The sequence below is a fragment of the Prunus persica genome, chromosome G2 (assembly GCF_000346465.2).
Source record: "Prunus persica cultivar Lovell chromosome G2, Prunus_persica_NCBIv2, whole genome shotgun sequence".
Taxonomy (NCBI): Eukaryota; Viridiplantae; Streptophyta; class Magnoliopsida; order Rosales; family Rosaceae; genus Prunus; species Prunus persica.
In genome coordinates, this window is record NC_034010.1 from 28,964,193 (window position 1) to 28,982,928 (window position 18,736).

At 38.4% G+C, this 18,736-nt stretch overlaps 4 protein-coding genes across 4 annotated transcripts; 3 read left to right on the forward strand and 1 right to left on the reverse strand.

Annotated features, from left to right (window-relative positions):
- Positions 89-2,150, forward strand: LOC18784758 (pentatricopeptide repeat-containing protein At4g21190). The gene is made up of 5 exons (XM_007218676.2): positions 89-318; positions 453-551; positions 635-778; positions 864-1,076; positions 1,444-2,150. The coding sequence occupies exons 1-5, from the start codon at positions 235-237 to the stop codon at positions 1,819-1,821; spliced, it is 918 nt and encodes a 305-aa protein (XP_007218738.1). The 5' UTR covers positions 89-234; the 3' UTR covers positions 1,822-2,150.
- Positions 2,461-7,143, reverse strand: LOC18785299 (dnaJ protein ERDJ2A). The gene is made up of 11 exons (XM_007218879.2): positions 7,019-7,143; positions 6,122-6,345; positions 5,903-5,998; positions 5,571-5,691; positions 5,338-5,444; positions 5,006-5,223; positions 4,610-4,787; positions 4,394-4,513; positions 4,037-4,123; positions 3,729-3,839; positions 2,461-3,493 (listed from the first exon to the last, which is right to left on the reverse strand). Exons 2-11 carry the CDS (start codon positions 6,305-6,307, stop codon positions 2,657-2,659), a joined length of 2,061 nt encoding a protein of 686 aa, XP_007218941.1. The 5' UTR covers positions 6,308-6,345; positions 7,019-7,143; the 3' UTR covers positions 2,461-2,656.
- On the forward strand, positions 7,296-11,150 carry LOC18785494. Its single transcript, XM_007218915.2, has 8 exons — positions 7,296-7,794; positions 7,984-8,078; positions 8,377-8,456; positions 8,761-8,802; positions 8,873-9,000; positions 9,391-9,571; positions 9,799-9,977; positions 10,405-11,150. Exons 1-8 carry the CDS (start codon positions 7,397-7,399, stop codon positions 10,919-10,921), a joined length of 1,620 nt encoding a protein of 539 aa, XP_007218977.1. The 5' UTR covers positions 7,296-7,396; the 3' UTR covers positions 10,922-11,150.
- LOC18785529 (probable WRKY transcription factor 27) lies at positions 15,147-17,755 on the forward strand. Its single transcript, XM_020558475.1, is given in 5 exon segments — positions 15,147-16,558; positions 16,634-16,747; positions 16,869-17,291; positions 17,293-17,339; positions 17,342-17,755. Coding segments are annotated over 5 exon segments (1,311 nt in total). The 5' UTR covers positions 15,147-15,920; the 3' UTR covers positions 17,431-17,755.

Below are 18,736 nucleotides of genomic sequence, written 5' to 3' on the forward strand. Positions count from 1 at the left end.
AAGCGTCTGTTATGAAGCCAAAGTGCACCGTTTTGTGCACCCAAGGAAATACTATTAACTTCCCCCTTCCCGTGTTTGGGAGAGAAAAATAAAAGATTAAAATATCTTCCGAAAACACACGCTCTGCTGCTCTGGTCTCAGCCATTCACTCTCTCTCTCTCTCTCTCTCTCTCTCTCTCTGCCTCCATAAACTTGAGCTGAGCTAAATTTCAGATATTAAATGCCTTACTGAGTATGCTTACCTTGACATACTCACTTCCGGTCTTTACTCGGCGACTGGAATTTATCAAAATCTCCCACAGTAGAAGCAGTGTAGTGGTAAGCTTCCGTCCATTTTTGTTATTTGCATATTTTGAAATTGTAAATGCAGAAAGATAATCACTTTCTTCTTAAATTATACATTTTGTTCTCTGGGTTTCATTTTCTTGCTATTTTGTCAATAATTTATTCAGCTATGTGCTGCAAAAGGTCCAAGACCCAGGTACCCAAGAGTCTGGAAAGCCAATAAGAGGATTGGGACCATTTCCAAATCGATTAAGCTTGTTGAGTCTGTAAGTTCATTCTTCCTTTCTTTTCTTTGATTCTCTGTTTCCCATCTTTGTGCTTGGTTTTGAAAAGATAATTTCTTTTGTAGATTAAGGGATTGTCAAATGTCAAAGAGGAAGTTTATGGGGCCCTTGATTCTTTCATTGCTTGGGAATTAGAATTCCCTCTGATTACAGTGAAGAAGGCATTGAAGACCCTTGAGAATCAAAAAGAATGGAAGAGGATCATTCAGGTTTGTTTTTTGTTCTTCATTCTGTGCTCAGCATCATGAATAGGTTCTAATTGTTAAATCTCACAAATCACATGTGGGGTTGTAGGTATCAAAGTGGATGTTAAGCAAAGGTCAAGGAAGAACAATGGGGACCTATTTCACACTATTAAATGCTTTGGCAGAGGATGGGAGAGTTGAAGAAGCTGAAGAGCTATGGACAAAGTTATTCTCACAGTATTTGGAAAGCATGCCTCGCATGTTCTTTGACAAAATGATTTCTATTTACTATCGGCACGGCATACATGACAAGATGTTTGAGGTATTTAAATCCCACCACATTTATCTTTTCCATGGTTCCACTGCTCACTTCCGTTAGTCTGTACGATTATCTTTTGCAGAGCACAATTACTTCTTTTGGAACCAAAGCCTAAGGACATCATATCATTCATTTACAGATTAGGAACACTTCAATATTTGAACCAATCTATAAGTATATTGCGTATAGTTGTTGCAGATTTGAAGTTCCTGCAAATTATGTGGATTTTGGTTGAGAAATGAATTCAATCTCCTATGCCTTAAAGACCAAATGTCATGCTAGTCAAATGTCATGCTAGTTTGTATAGTGAGTCATCTGTGTTTCATGCACAAATGAGTTTTAACTTATGGAAAAATTTCACTACTTGTAGATTTTTGCAGACATGGAGGAGCTTGGGGTCCAACCGAATGTTTCAATTGTTACAAAGGTTGGAAATGTTTTTCAGGAGTTGGGTATGTTGGACAAATACCATAAGTTGAAGCAGAAATATCCACCACCAAAATGGGAGTATCGGTACATCAAAGGAAAACGTGTTAAAATTCGAGCAAATTATGAAAATGATGGTGCTGAAAAAATGCCGAGTCAGGAGAAGGAAACAGTCCACAGCTCAGAAGAATTGTTAGCAGCTGAATCAAATCCAAATGAAGACGTTGTAGCTGAGGAAGGGGACCAGAACTCAAGTGATTTACTCGAGGAAGCTGAATCGAGTTTAGATGAACTCACGATTGACTCTAGAACCCCCCCTTGACCAGTCCGATATCATATATCAGAGGGTTATCATGTTTTACTTCTCCCCAACCTCACTTCTAATCATTATGGGATGTTTGTCTGGTGAGAAAGGAGGCAAAACGAACTCGGCTTTGCTTTCTTCTTTTTGACATGGAGCCGGAGATATTCAAAATGTGATGTTGTCAGGGAGAAACTGTCGAGTCCAATTTGTTTCTCTGATCTTCGTCGTTAATTTGAGACATACAAATCAAAAAGAAGCCGTGAAGGAAGTGTTATAATTATGAATAGCAAACATTCTAGGATGTGCCTCTCCTCTTGATGACAAATTTATAAATCGTCGTTGAGTAATATCACAGTTGAGCTAGCGAATCAATAAAACAAACATATCACATAACTTTGCCTTACGATAGGTCGGTGTTTGCTTCACACATGGAATTGAGAGTTCATGGCATAATTTTTGAAACCGTTTAAAAACCAATGATCAAACTATAATCTGACATCTGCTTACATCTGGGCAGGGAAGCAAGTGGTGGTATGGTTTATGTTTAAGTCTGGAGGAACAAAATCTTGTTTTTGAGTCTCGCTCTTTGCGTCATTCAAACTGCCACCCATTTGCATTGCTTATGAGTAAATTTTGTTCCAAGAAAGACGTGAATTAGACGAAGAAGACAAAAAAGTCTAAAATTTTAATAACTGAAAATGGATTTAGAACCCACGTTTTAAGTATCAAAACTAGGATCTTCCAAATTAAAGATGGGCACATGGTAACTATCACTGTGGTGGCTGTTTGAATTCTTTCACCAAATAACGGATAAATGAACAAACAAAGTAAACTAGATAAAATTGTATTTGTTTTAGTCCTCCTCTGAACCTTCACCTTCTGAGCCTAAGACTTCTTTATCCACAGTGCCATTTGCTGCAGGGCCTTTCTTTTTTGTATCGTGTTGTTCATCTGCCTCATCTTCGCTGTACTCACTCTCATAATCTTCGTCATATTCCTCATCTTCATTCTCTTCCTCCTCTTCAATCCCATCCTCCGCAATTGGTCCCTCTTCTGCCACAAAACCTCCCCGTGTACCAGCCCGGGTACGCTTCAAAATCTTTATCTTCAAGTTTGTCTTTCTATCACAACCAATCCAAGAGTCACACAAGCAGTAACATGTCAAATTGTAATTCCCCTCCACCGGGGCCGGTAACTTCCCTGTTACCAGTCTAGACCCACTCTTCACCTTCTCAACTGCTTCTTTGACAGCAGCACTAGTCTCCTTCATATTTGCTCCTGAACCCTCCATTGTTTCCTCAATTGCCTTGGAGGCAGCAGTAATAGCTGCAGTTTCATCCATGAAATTGACCTTCTGCCAAAACCAAACATTATTGGAGACACTGTCTGCAAGCAAAAACCAGAAATTTTCTTCCTTGTGAAACGGGAAGTACGGGGCATGGGGAAGGGCACCAATCAGGCCGTTGGCACGTTTTAGTGTCACCCAAGCATGAACAGTGACAATGTCACCCTCTTGTATACCCTCTTCACCTTCGGTCTCACATTTGACTTCAATTGATATCGAAGGCATTGTTTCCAATACCATTTCAACATCCTGTACTTCATTGGACGAGAATCCAGCTGTTTGAGAAAGTAGCTCAGCACGATCTTGCAAGGACATGTCCTGAAGCTCCTGCAATACTCTCAGCTTCTGCAAATTCAAGAAGAAGAATTATTAAAGCTAAGATCAAAAGACAAAAAGACTAGCTGGGAGAGAAAAGAGAAGATCAACACATAAAAGTGAAACAAACCAACATGAAAAATTATTACAGAATGAAGATGTGCCGCTCATTCAGTCTCAGAACGAGAGATTCACAGAATACTTTATTTTTAAACATTAAACAGTTGTATTCCAGCATGACATTGTCCAAAACAAGACTATTTACCTTGCGGGCTATCTTTTTTATAACAGCCTCACTAAAATGTGGCAGCTGCAGAAAGGGGGCAATGCCTTCACTGGATCCTCCAGTAGCCTTCCTTGCACTAAGAGGAACAGCCTACATTATGGCCAATAAAATAACAAAAATCCAAAAATTAGTACAGATTCGTCGTAGAAGGTACAAATGATGAGAGAGAGACATGCCTCATAATCAGAAATCTCAAGTATTTGGTATTTTTTTTTAAAGGAGAATTCGCATGATTAGTATATTTGAAAGATCTACATGCTTAACAAAAGTGGATAATGGACTGTCACCTGAATGATACACTGAGAGAGTTCAACCACCCCAATAGCAGGCCTCAGCCATCCCTGCCCCTGAGCATTTCGTGGCATAACTGCCATCTGCATAGAATATAGCTTAAGTAAAACTAGCACAATGTGGTTTCCAAATTTGGTACATTCATCAGAAATACTAGCACATCAATTTGATTGATTGATTTCCAGAAATACTAGCAGCATCGTACCAACTTCTGTACCCTTTGAAACAACAAGTCTATTCACAAAGATGAGTGAAATAATCCAGAATTATGGAAAGTCTGCAACTTCTAAGCAGCATAAGCACTTAATTTAGAGGCTGTTAATAGAATGTAAGACAGGAAATGTCGTGATCACCTTCATCAACTCTTCAAGGAGGCGAGGGGCAAGTTCCAGAACACGTCTAAAATCACCTTGCAAAGATGGAGATAAGGATGCTGACTCACGAGTTAACTGTGCTTGAATCAACAATTCTGTCTGCATAGAGAGTGGCATAAAGGTAAGCATAGATAATTATCAAAGACTGGAACAAACTTTTCTGGTAATATAGCCCTGTCTTGGGGCACAAACTACCTTTACAAGGGCTGGATGCTGTTTCCAAAACTTTGCCTGCTCTTGCTTGATGTTCTTAAGGTCCAGATTCAACTCACTCCTGACTAGCATAAAAAGCTTCTGAAGGGGTTCATTGTCAGTTCTACGAACTGGAATTTCCGTATATTCAGCAGCCTTTATGAAGACATCCATTACTTTGCTGTGTAATCAAGTTATCTCATAAGATCAATAAAAAATTAACAGAGAGCACAGGTTAATATACACCAGATCCATCAAAATATCAAGAACATATGGATAGGCAAGACATACTTCGTCAACTCTGGTGCTCAACATTTGCCAATTGATTACTATGGGAAGATTTAATATATTACGTTATCAAAATTAAACATGAACATAGCTTCCGAATAAACTGAGTACCTGGGAGCCAAAGAAGGCTTCATAAAGTAATAGTAAGTGGACAATGTTTGATGCATAACATAGTTGCCCGTATATTTTGCCGACCTTGAAAGATACACAACAGCTATCACCAAAGGCAATAAAATACAAACACCAACAATCCAGAGTAAGAGTATTCCACCAGATGCCCCATCTATGTGTAGCAGGAATTGAGGAAGAGCTATGCCCATTTGAAACCCCTATTGGAGTAAAGCATCGATTCAGTTTCAAAACATGATTAATTATATCTGATATAGTAATGACAAGGAAACACTTGAACAAAGTTGCAATTCCTCGAATAAATTGCACATTACCTGCCTGCCATCTGGATGGCCATATTTTTCAAAATTCTCACGAGATACTGGATCTGTAAGAGCCTGATAAGCCTTTGATATGAACTCCACAAAATAATTGTGGGCCTCTGAAAAAAGGAAAATTTTAAACTGTTAGTGTATACGTACTACTCATAAAAGGCCCCATTTTTCCTTCTATTTTCACTAATCAGGTGACAATCATGCATAAACTCAAAAACTAAAATACCATCAACCTGGGTCTGGATTTTTATCCGGATGGTATTGTATAGAGAGTCTCCTATATGCCTTCTTGATTTCTGAATCTGTAGCACCGGGTTCCAGTCCAAGAATACTGAATGGCTCGAAAACTTGGATCTGAGTGCATTTAAAAAGTGAAAAATGAAAAGATATCCCAAATGAAATTCACCATTCCATCATTCTAAGGATGAAGACACGACATTGGAAATCTCATATGAAATCCAAATTAACTGAACTTTAGTAGCATGGAAATGTAAAACATGGGCAGGAAAACCATACATAATCACACGCCTTCTATTAATGCCTCAAATTGGATTGAAATGCTTACCTCGCGACTCATATTTTTTATGTAATACACCAGGACTACCATGATGACCCAAAGCAGTACTAATGTCAAGTTGCTCCATGTTGAGAAGTTTGAAATCTGCAAAAGTGACCACAGCCACATACATTTAGACCATAGTTATATGGTTTAAAACAATATTTTGGAATTTTTCATGCAATGAATAAATGGAGAATAGATTTAAGCAACCATGGAGGAACTAACCCTCTTAAATATTGACCTCCGGTACTTTCCTGACCGAAAGCACTCAGAGCACTGGCAGTGGATGCTCTTTGTTTTCTTTGATGCAGCACGACATAACTTTGTTATTGTATAAGGCACTAGAGGCAGTGCCATTATAGTTAAAATGAAAATTGGGAACAAAGCGCTATTCTCTTCCGAAGCAGCCATGGGAACCTGTCTATACTACTCGTATATAGATATTATGCCTGCAGAATTGATTTTGGTTAGAACAAATCAGTTCTCAGAGAGCTGTAGACAAAGTGGCATCCACAAGCAGAGCACGTAGAGTGTGATGCAAATCTGAATTTCAAAACACCTCCAATGCAATGGCATCAAACGAATGTTGGAGAGATTAGAATTCATGATTATACCGCAAAAAACATCATTCACACAAGAAATTTGAGTTCCCTAACGGAATTTTAAAAAATCAAAATCAAAATCAGAATTAGGCCATTAAAAAACTAAGACCAATCCAAATCAAAGAAGCTCGATAATTCAGCGAAATTATGACATAAAAAACAAAAAACAGAATCCTATGATTGTAAAGTTGATCAAGTCAATGACTGAGTACTCATATGCACGGGAGGTAGCGAACTCAGACTCAGTACAGCCAATTCAATACTGATAGCTGATTAACCTAAACACACGCAAAAAATGGAGTACCAAAGCTTCAGCAATGCATAAATCAACCCAAAATACACGAGCATGGAGAATTAAATTAATGACAATTATCGAAATTGTTACAAATATTCAAAACGCATGCGTACCAGTACATGTATACAAACAAAAACAGCTCATACAGACCTTAATCAAAATTCAGAGAACTGAATTTCAAATACAAAATCTCGAAAAAATATATATAGGAGAAAGATATATTGCCTGGAAAAGGAAAAACCAGAGGTCGCGATCTGATTCTGAGGCACTCTGTCCGTACGATGGCGCGACTACAGAGAGAGAGAGAGAGAGAGGCTGAGCGTTTTCAGATGGGAAGACGAGCTTCCTGAGTTTTATTTGGTCTTACTCTATAATTGGCCTATCCTAACCCAAAATGGTTCTTTTTGTCTAATGGGCCTATTCTGGCCCAAAATTGTTCTTTTTGTCTAAACGACGTGTCGTGTGCGTAAATTGAAACTTGCAACGTCATCCCAATTAGACCTCTCTCTCTCTCTCTCTGGTCTGGAGCCTCATCCTCTAGGCTCTCCCTTTTCTTATACACACACTTCGACAAATCCATCGGCAGCTGAAAGGTCCTCATTCATGGCCTCACCAACCGAGCCAGCACACAAGAAGCAAGCCAGACCCATAACCCACTTGGTCCACTCCACCGCAGCCAATCTCCTCTCTCTCTTCGCCTCCCCCAAAACGACGCCGTCGACCCCGTCAACAATCCGCGTCGCGTTCCTCTTCCCCAACTCGCCGAAACCACTCGCCTTCCATTCGGCTCAACCGGACTTCAAATCCGCAATGAAGGGCGTGGAGTCCTCGTCTGAGTCAAACTCGGGGTTCCCGTCAACGGTCAGGATTGCAGGGCTGAACTCGAATATCAAGGGTGGTGGGCCGGCCTTTGTGGGCCAGGTCTTCAGTATGTGTGACCTCTCTGGGACTGGTCTCATGGCCGTCTCCACTCACTTTGACATACCCTTCATTTCCAAAAGGTGCCTTTTTTAACTTAGGAGTAGCATTGTTTTGCAACAATGGTATTTTGTTTTTATTCTTTTAAAGAAGTTAATTTCTTGCTCGGTTATCATGTATGTATTTAGACTTTCAATTCAAATTTGATAAAGATGCTGTCTTTTACATGAGCTTTTATACTGATTTTCTTTTTTCATGGCCTGTGCTTGTAGAACTCCTGAGTGGCTCAAGAAGATGTTCGCATCAGTTACTAATAGTGAGAGAAATGGCCCCGTGTTCCGTTTTTTTATGGATTTAGGCGATGCAGGTATAGTTCCAAATAAACAAACTGGTTGGTTTTATTGGTTATTGGTTACGTTGGACTTAAAGAAATAAATGAATGCAACCCAGCCAAATTTTCGCAACTCCACTGGCTATGGTATACTTATAAGTTATAATTATCCAGTGGTAATCCTGCTTGATGTGGTTGTCCTTGGTTGTTCTTTGTTTTTTTTTTTTTTGGGTGTGATATGTTTCTCTTCACTGTTTCTTTGAATATCATTCAACTGATCAAATTTGTTTCTATAAAGAGATGACCTACATTCTGACTGAGGTTGTGTTCATAGTTACATATGTGAAACGGCTGAATATTCCAAGTGGTGTGGTGGGTGCTTGCCGTCTTGATTTAGCATATGAACATTTCAAGGTAATCCCCGCTTGAACAGTATGTAAGATAGATATAATAGTTGCTATGGTTTTCGCATTGGCTTAATTGCCCTTCTGGCATCATTGGAACAACAATGCTAAGACAGGTGCATGCATCGTTGCTGTTCTGATTATGAAGTAATGGATAGAAAGCATGCACCTGTGTCATATTTTGGATGTGCCACATTATGGATTTATTAATATTTATGTTGCCTTTTTTGAGAACTTTTTATATTAGTAATTTCCATGGTATGCTATGCTTCTCTTTGAATTAACTAGTAAGTTGTTCACTATCTTGTATGCAGGAAAAGCCCCATTTGTTCCAGTTTGTTCCAAATGAGAAACAGGTATGCTATTTCAAGTGACAACCATATTTCATGATATGTTATGATTTCTTAACATTTGTTGCTTCTACAGGTCAAGGCAGCTAACAAACTTCTCAAGGCAATGCAGCAGAATGGCAGATGCAAAAGGGTTGACGGAGTCCCAGTTTTTAGTGCTCAAAACTTGGATATTGCAATAGCAAGCTCAGATGGGATCAAATGGTGTGTTCTATTGTTTTTTTCTCTTGTTTCTGGTTTTAGAATTCTGATACGTATATTCCCTGTCGATTTAAAATTATATGAATGATTTCCGCATAAACAAAAACCAATAAGTTTCTCGAAACATAGGCTTAGAGTTATTTTTGGGCATCCACATTCAGATTTTGATTTTCAATAAAAGAAAATTTCTTCACATGTCTGTAGTATATGGAAGTACTGTATATCTATTCTTTTTGTGGTTGAAAACCAAAAGAATTTTTTTGTTATTTTTCAACTGAAGGCCAGTCTTTTAGTGGCATGATTACTTCTATTTTATCAGAACCAGTTTATTTTCTTTTTTGAAGTTTAGTCCAGAATAGCTGATGCTCAATTCCTTATCTTTTGTTCCAACAGGTATACTCCCTACTTTTTTGATAAAAACATGCTTGATAACATTCTTGAGGAATCTGTAGATCAGCATTTCCATTCTTTAATTCAAACTCGGCACATGCAGCGTCGACGGGATGTGATTGATGACAGCTTGCCAGCGGAAGTAATTGAAGAGATGGGAGATAACTTATGGGAGCCTCCAGAGGTACGAAATCACGTAGTAAAGTATTACTTCGATGGAGCAACTATTTTGGTGGCGCGGCATTTACAAGATTTTAAGATGATCTGATTTTGGATTCACATCGTCAATGATAAGCTTAGAAGCATGATTCCTTATTCGTCTGACATAAATTAAGTTTAAAAGTTCCCAGGTCCCCTTATTCCTGTTCTCTTGTGTGTATTTGGTTCGTTGTAACATATATTTCTTGACAGGTTCAGGAAGTAATGGATGAAATGGGGAATCCTGGAATACCTTTGAGTGTCATTTCTAAGGCTGCTGAAATGCAACTCCTTTATGCTGTTGATAAAGTACTTCTTGGTAATAGGTGGTTAAGGAAAGCAACTGGCATTCAACCAAAATTCCCTTATATGGTTGACTCTTTTGAGAGAAGGTACATGGTGTGCCATTGTTGAGTTGATGCATATGTGTGTGTGTGTGTGTGTGTTTGCTGTTACTGAAAACATAGAACTTCACATTATATTTGATGGTCAACAGTGGCACACCATGTACATTCCCTTATATGGTTGACTCTTTTGAGAGAAGGTACATGGCGTGCCATTGTTGAGTTGATGCGTGTGTGTGTGTGTGTGTGTGTGTGTGTGTTCTGTTATTGAAAACATAGAACTTCACATTATATTCGATGGTCAACAATATTACTTTTTATAACCTAATTTAGTGACCCCTCGTATCTTCTGTATCATTGTCAAGCACTTTCATTAAATCTTTCTCTGACTATTAATTTGGGTGCTTTGGATGCTAGACTTTCAACTGAATTTGTTTTATACCTTTTTAACAAAAGTATGTTAATTTTGTTGCAGGAGTGCTGCCTCTTTTCTTAGAGCTTCTCAGTCATCTAACCGCCTTGCCAACAGGGAAGCAGTAAATGATAATAAAGATTCTGTACACTGTAGCACTTCAGAGGTTAAATTAAATGATGATATTCAGACCAATAAAGGAAACAAATTAGATCTCCGGTTCCCTTTTGGAGATTGGTTTAGTCATCTCTTGTTGAAGCAAAAGGACCAAACTGAAGAGTTGTCAAAGGAATGCGTAGAGCTGAGCTCACAGCAAAATCCAAACCTTCCTAAGATTACAATGGTTGGCATTTCAACTGGTGAGGCAGGGCAGATGAGTAAAGCAACTTTAAAGAAGACGATGGAGGATTTGACGAAAGAATTGGAGCAGCCGGATGCAGGAAATGCTGGTGGTAGTGATATGAGTAATGAGTTAAGATTTGAAGATAGAGATCCACTATTTGTGGCTAATGTAGGTGATTATTATTCTGGCATGGCAAGGACAGGTTCAGCTAGATGGGTTCGTGGAGGAAACAATTAGGGGGCGCAACTGACAACACTTTTCTTGTTCTTTTTGGGTATAAGTAGAGAGAATACGTTGTTAATAGGCCGTGCATTTCTTTTTGCTGGGATGTCGATTTCTTAAACGTCTTTTAGCTTTTGGATGTACCATGTATTTTACGATATGCCATCGGACCACTGTTGTAAAAAGGTTTTCTTATAGAGCATATATGTAATGAAATGGATAAGAAAGTGCCTTGTTTTTCTCTTCTTTCTTGTTCTTTTTAAGCAACTCTGCTTTGTAAAGGTTAAGTATATAGATTATCTCCAAACTATATTTAGATTCTACGCAAACCCAATCGATTTGCAACCAATTGGTGAAGCAAACAGGGGATGGGGTTAAGTAGAAGGTGATATGAGATTGGTTTTGGAGTTTATGGCATCTTTTTAAAACATTTAGGCACCAAGGGGTGAATGAATCAAAAAGCATGGGCCCTCACTGTTTTCCATTAATGGTAACAAAGTGACAATGATCTAAAATGATGCAGATAGCACAAAGGAGGGCCAAAAATGCCTCTCATAATGTTTGCTACTACTGCAACTACAAACAAGAAGATAATCATGCACGACAAGAAAATTTTAAATATGCAATGAATTACAAATGTGGTGTTGGTGGTGGAGATGGTTCCCTTGGTGCTGTGTTGTGGGTGGCCCGTTACAATCTACATCTCCTTAGTGTGTGTGTGACTCTTCTTTTTTTCCACACCATAAAAGCAATGAATTAGAATTTAGAAGGAAGAGTTGAGCCAGCGAGCCCATCGAGAGTGTGGGTAGTTGTCAGTCGTTAATGCAAGTGAATTTCACAACCGCATCAATGGTTGACAATCACCTAAGAGCGCTTGAGAGGTTGTCGGTATAGATAAACTGATCGTTCATCCAAAGAAGCCTTTGCTTTCATTTGATACCAAAAGCATCTCCATGGCCATCACTAATATTTCCTCCTGCCAAACCCATGAGACCTCCTCCTCCTTCCCTTGAGTCCTCTCCTTTTCGCCAAACCCACCTCTCTCTCTCTCTCTCAAGCCGACCTGCCCAAGTTAACAAAATGCATTCTTTTGAAGATCCCATGACATTGACAACGACAATCACATCACTTTATCTTAATCTTATCAATCTTTAAGCGTCCACAAAGACACATACATGAAGCTATATGGTTCATCCACAATCCACATATCTTTTCGTTTTACATCATTACATTGCCTCTCTGTCTAATCTTTATCTATCTAATTTAGGTAGAACAAAAACGCCTTTAGACTTTTGTGCATCTAGCTAAGCTAAGGCTGCCCTACTGTTCAATATCATGGAGATTATTACATTGTAGATAGGTCTCTGGGCCAACTGGAACTTATTTGAGTTGAACTTGAAAAGGTCCAACCAAATGCCGTTCCAAGTTCCAACCAAACAAAAAAGACATGAAGAAGAAGCATCAATCGCAAATCTTATTCCCCTTAACGAAGTGAGTGGTAGTGGTGGTGGTCCCAAATCACATTTTTCAAGTTTTGTTTCCTTTTAATTTGAAGCACCTTCCTCTCCAACTCCAATAAACAATTCTATATCTGTTTTTACAAAAACATAAAACTAAAAATTCTTCTCCCTGTTACCTTTTTTAGTATAAATAATAATACAAGAGATCCTATCCTTCCTTCTCCAAGCTGAACTCATTGGGGTTGGTTGGCTACACTTTTGTGGGCACTTTTTCCTTCAATTATTTTACTTGACTTTTTTCTTCTTCTTCTTTCTACCGACTTGAAATTGTTTATTAGTAGTGAGAGAGTCAAAGATGGTAAGAATGTCAATTGGTACATCTTTTGCCACCATCATTGTTGCTTCTTTTCTTCACATTCAGAGTTTGCTGTTTTATTTTTCCCTCTCATTAAACCAACGATGGTTGGCATTTCTTTTGCTCCCGAGTGCTACGCCATTTGTTGTTAATCTTCTTAACTTGTATACTAATGATCTCATATTCGAACTTTTATAACGCCTTTCTGCACGTAGTACAGTATTTAGCAACAAATGTTGATGATTCCCTTTGAAATATGTGATTTTAATACAGGTTAAAAGTACCGAAGTTCCAAAATGCAAAGATTCCCACAATAAAAATATATATAAAAAGCCAACTGTGATAGAAGCAATTTCCTTATTCTGCAATTCATCTTGTGAAATAATTAAACAAATAAAACCCATCTTTAACGGCTCAAGATTCCTCAACCCACAACACATCATCAAAAGATGCAACTGAAACATAAATTCAGACACAAACTTGGTATATATAGAGCGGAGAAGAGACAATTCAAATGGGTGAGGAAGGAACATCGTCTTTTCCCTTTCTGTCCCTGTCTTTGGGGTTTATGCTTGTGCAGGGCCCACCGCCCATGGGCCTAGAAGGATGTTTGGTTAGTTGGGGTTGATGAACGGTTAGGATTCGATCATCTCCACGCGGTACAACTTTGGAAGGTCCTGAGCCATCCGAGTGTAGCGTGGCAAACAAGTCTTTTGGCCTTTTTTAATTTTTTTGGATTTGTCCGCTTGTTCAAATCAAAATGCCAAATTTTTTGTCATTTGTTCGGATACTGGCTGCATCCCAAGGTTGTTGTACCATGTTTTCACTCACGCGCGTTTTCAGTCTCCCTTAGATGCAGGCGCGAAGTTCTGTATCAAACCCCACAATAAATTCTTACCCAGACAAAAGGAAAAAAAAAACACGAAATTACTTTTTTTCCTTTACAAGCTCACAATTAATTTTCCTTCATGTACCTTGCCAAAATCTATTAATATTTGAGATCATTTCCCCAAAGAAAAATCTAATCTAAACCATTTTCCAGAACATTACTCTTTTTACCTTTTTGTTTTATATTTTAATAACTTTTAACCTTTTTTAAAAATTTTTAAAACTCATTTCACAATATTTTAAGTCTCAATTCATATGATAGTTTTTTTTTATAGAGTTATTTACAGTAACACCCCATGAAGTTTTTGGTATTTTCACAAAACTCATTCATGTCTCAAAAATTAAATGAACACCTCCTGAAGTTTCAATTTGTTTTCACAAAACCCCCTTTCATTGATTGTTTGTCCAAAATTAATAATTTTATTGAACAAAAAACTTATGCAAATGAAAAAATTAACCTCAATGAAGTATATGCAATATAATCTCAAAGGCGAAGTTTGTCACTTGGAGAATGTTTTTGTATAAAATCATCAATATCTTTAGATGAAAAATCAATGAAAATGAGTTTTGTGAAAACAATTTAAAACCTCAAGGGGTGTTCGAGTAATTTCTAAAACCTCAAGGAGTTTTGTGAAAAATCCGAAAACCTCAAGAGGTGTTATTATAAATAACTCTTTTTTATATAAAATTATTATCAATGGGGATGAGGAGCTCCATTTTATAACATTTTTTCTAACATTAAAAAGAGAAATACCACTAACGAGCTAGTTGGTCATATGAAGGAGTTCTAAAACACTTTATATTTCTTACTAAGTTCACTTCAAAGTTGAGCTAATTCATTTCAATGTTTAGGATCATCTAAAGTAATAATGGAATCAGCCTTTTATGATCCATGACGCTCCAAAAGTTTAGGAAACTGCATGTGTATTTAAAGTAAATCATAAAAATTAAAAATTAAAAACTTTGTTATCTCCCTGATTCTATATTTTCTCACAAACTTCACCCAAGTCGAACTGTGGGTTTTCGAAGCAAGTTTTCATCCAGTTTGATATAATAAATAGTATTTTATTTATTTTTAACATACGAGCGATATAAAGAAAGGAATTAAATGTATGACATGTTGGGTGCATAAATAAATACTCATACTACAAGTATGTTGCATAATATTAATGTCACAAGTGAGCTTCAATTCTCCCAATTTCATATGGATCGAGAATTGAAATATGTATTTTAGATGTTGCTTAAATAATAGTAAAATTATTGTTGCTTTCATCTGAGTGGATATAACATTTATTTTATGAATGTTCATGAAATTTTGAAAATTTTAAACATGAATCAAAATAGATGTCATGTAGAGGTAGGTACGAATAATCTATACACATTTGTAATGAGAAGGGCAAAATATACTGTATGCAATATGTATATAATTATTAAACCGTGGTGCATATTATATATAAACACCTTGATATATATAATAATAGAGAATAGTTTCAACCAATTTCCATGAGAGTGTGTGAAATTAAACACAAGCCCCATGCATGTAGACAATCTGGCAGCCATGGTTCTCTCTCCTTCTTCCTCCTTACCACACCAACCCTCGAACCTTTCTTGATGTGTAGGGCACACGTACGTGGACCATTTAGCAACTACGTTCTGTGCGTGCGAGAAGTGCTTTTTGAAACGCAATAGGCCAGTTCAGTTGTAGGGCATGCTCCACAGCGGTATGTATGTGCACATCATGTGCTTGTATAGTTGTTTCCACGCTTATACATAGCGAATGAGAGGACGAGTTCACACACACAACCAATCAGATGTGCTTGTACGGCCCCTGTTTGACATTTGTACAAAAGTCAATGAAAAAGGCACAGCTCTCTCTCCTCTCCTCTCACACCCTCCAAATCCATCATACCCCTTCCCTCCTCTCTAAAACCACTCTCTCTTTTTGTTTCAAAAAATGCAATGCCCTTTGCTTTTTTCTTCTTTTTCACTTTCTTTTTGGGTTAAATTAATATAAAATATCAATATAAATAATTAACAATTTACCAAGTCAGTGCTCCCCCATTTCCTCTCACTACAATCTATCTATTTCCATGTCTATGTCTAAGTCTCTGTTTGTGTCTGCGTCTCTCTCCTCCCCCTAGATTTTACTTCCCATCCAAAAGTCAGCGCCGTCCTTTGTGCCTCTCTTTCCTTCTCCATGTCTTTCATTTACCCAACTGCTTCCTCAAGATTGGCCTAAAACAGTACAAGCAGCAGCAAAAGAACACAGAAATAAGATTAGGACTGGTGGGTTTGGTGAGAGTTTCAAGAAATGGCAGATGATTGGGATCTTTACGCTGTGGTGAGGAGTTGCAAATCAGCCACCCACGCCACCACCACTAACACTTCCGCCGCCGGCGCACCCACAAATCCCATTACCCCACCCTCCGCGGAGGAAGAATACTCTTTTTGGGAATGGTTGAAATCCGAGGAGGAAACTGACCCATTATTCTCTTTCCCCAATCTCCTCGAGCCCAGAGCCAATGCTTTCCAAGAGCTGCAACAGTTTTACGAACCCCTTTTGCCCAACCCCACCACCACCAACAATCCCAGCACTAACAACAACACCTTTGTTCCTCCTATTATTCCAAATTCCCCCATTATTTCTGACTTTGGAGGATCTGCCAGTAGTGGCCAACATCACCTACAACAGCAACAGCATCATTTTCTGCCAACCAACACCCCCGCGAGCCCTCATTTCAACCCTGCCATCTTTCCTCCTGGTTTTGGAGAATTCCATGGCCAACAACAGCCGCTTCTGCTACCCAAACCAGAGACTCAAATTCTACCCCAACAGCTCCCAACGCAGCAGGGTTTTATGAGGCCTCGGGCCATGGTTCCCGCTCTTCCTCCTCCTCTTCCTCGTGCACCATTCACCATGCCAATCAACTCCCCCCGGCCAAGAAAAAGGTATATTTGCAGTATAGATTCCCTTTTATATTATTTCTTCTTACTCAATTGCTTTTGATATCAACTGGTTCACAGGAAGTGTCAGCAGAAAAGACAGGTTTGTCAAGTAAGCGCAGAGAATCTCTCCGCCGATTTATGGGCATGGCGTAAGTACGGCCAAAAACCTATCAAGGGTTCTCCTCATCCAAGGTAAATTAGGTTAATTTCTCTGCAATGATTTTCCTTTCCTTTTGCGATTTCCTCTCTGAAATACCAAAGATGCTTCTTCTTTATTTTCTTTTTCCCTTCTCTTTTGGCGTCTCCACCACAGGAACTATTACCGCTGCAGTAGCTCCAAAGGATGTTCAGCGAGAAAACAAGTGGAGCGGAGCACGGCGGACCCCAACATCTTCGTCGTCACATACACAGGCGACCATACTCACCCTCGTCCAACGCATCGAAACTCCCTTGCTGGCAGCACCAGAAACAAGTTATCAGCGATGGCGGGTCAAAACCAGCCCATCAACAATGACTCCGGTTCACCACCAGCCCAAGCTGATCAAGACGTTGTTGCCAATAACGTCAATTCTGACAATTCACTTGACAAAGAAAATGAGGAACTTGATGAGGATGAGGAGGAAAGGGATGAGAACGAGATCGAGGACGAGGACGTGGAGGAGGACGATGTTCTGATCCCGAACACAGCCATGTCGGATGAGATATTCTTGGGGCTGAAGCAATTGGGTTGTACTAGTTAGTGGTACCGAGGGTTCTCTGGCGGCAGGTGCTTCTGGTGATACTTTTCGGATCAAGAGCCGTCAAGTTTGGGGTCTTCTTGGGCTGCTGCTAATCGTTCCTCTGCTGCCGGAGCCACCGTTGGCGGAGGCCGCTAGAGCAGACAAGTTACCGTTTGCGAAGGCTGATAGGTTTTTGGTTTAATCTTTTCTTACCGTGTTGGTTCTATGAGAGAGAGGGGCGGGAGGGATTCTTATTAAATTGTATGTAAATAGATATAGAAAAGAGTCCCTTCCTTCTTCAGCCTACAGGGAGTTTTCAGCTTTATTTTTCTCTTGTTGTAAATTGCGCATATAGAAGGTTTCTTTTTAAGGCTAATTTGTTGCGGTGATTGACAAAGAAAACTGTTTATAACGAATTTACGGACTTATACCCTTTTCATGTTAAACTTATATATATGTGGAGGAGGGATGTGATTAGTAATATAATCATTAGACATAATGTTTATAACGTTACATTTTATATGTGGTAAAAAGAGTTTCAGGCATACGTTTCATGTCAATAAGAATAAAATTGTTTATAACCAATTTACCGACTTCTACTATACTTACATAAAACTCATATTTACGTAGAGAGATATAATTAGTAACATAATCATCAAATATGGTGTTCATAACGTTACACGTAGTAGAAACGCTTTTAGATTCATTTTGACAAGCGCTTTTTTCTTTTTCTTTTTCTTTTTGGGGCCAAATTATAACCAATATACTGACTTGTATATATAAAATTCACTTAAAATTCATCCACATGGATAAACGTAGTTAGTAATATAATTATTAAACATCTCCCCTTGGTCAATAAAAATAATTTAGGCACACGATTTGGGTGTTATAAAAGACTAGTTTAAGAATGTGATTTTAGTATATAAATAGCAGGGATCACGACGTGGTAATGTTCGTTCTTACAGGTTATACACTTCATTTAGAACAATTAATTCCGTCACCAACACTCATGAGGCATCAAATTTGTAATCTTTCCATTCATAAACATGTAATTTAAGAAAACCCCAAACCCTCTTTAATCTACACTTACACTTTACTTAAAAGAAAACCCTCTTTATTTCATCTTTCATTAATGATTTTGTGAAACAATTAATATCCTAATTAATTAGAGTATCCAACAAAAAGCATCCATATGAATGAATTAGGAAGTGCTTTGCTCTGTCAACAGTTTGACTATGCCAGGTCAGCACCAGGTAAATACAGAAACTAGCACCGAGTAGTAGAACATAAATCTAATTATAATTTTAAAAATAAAAACAATATTTTAGGGAAAAAAATGGGTATATTTATTTATAAATCAAGTGGGTGTAAGACAGTTGTCGGTTTGCACGTAAGGTAGGGTTTAATTTGTCAGACCGTGACCCGCTCCGGTTCAGTCGCCATCATCACGAGACAAACACTA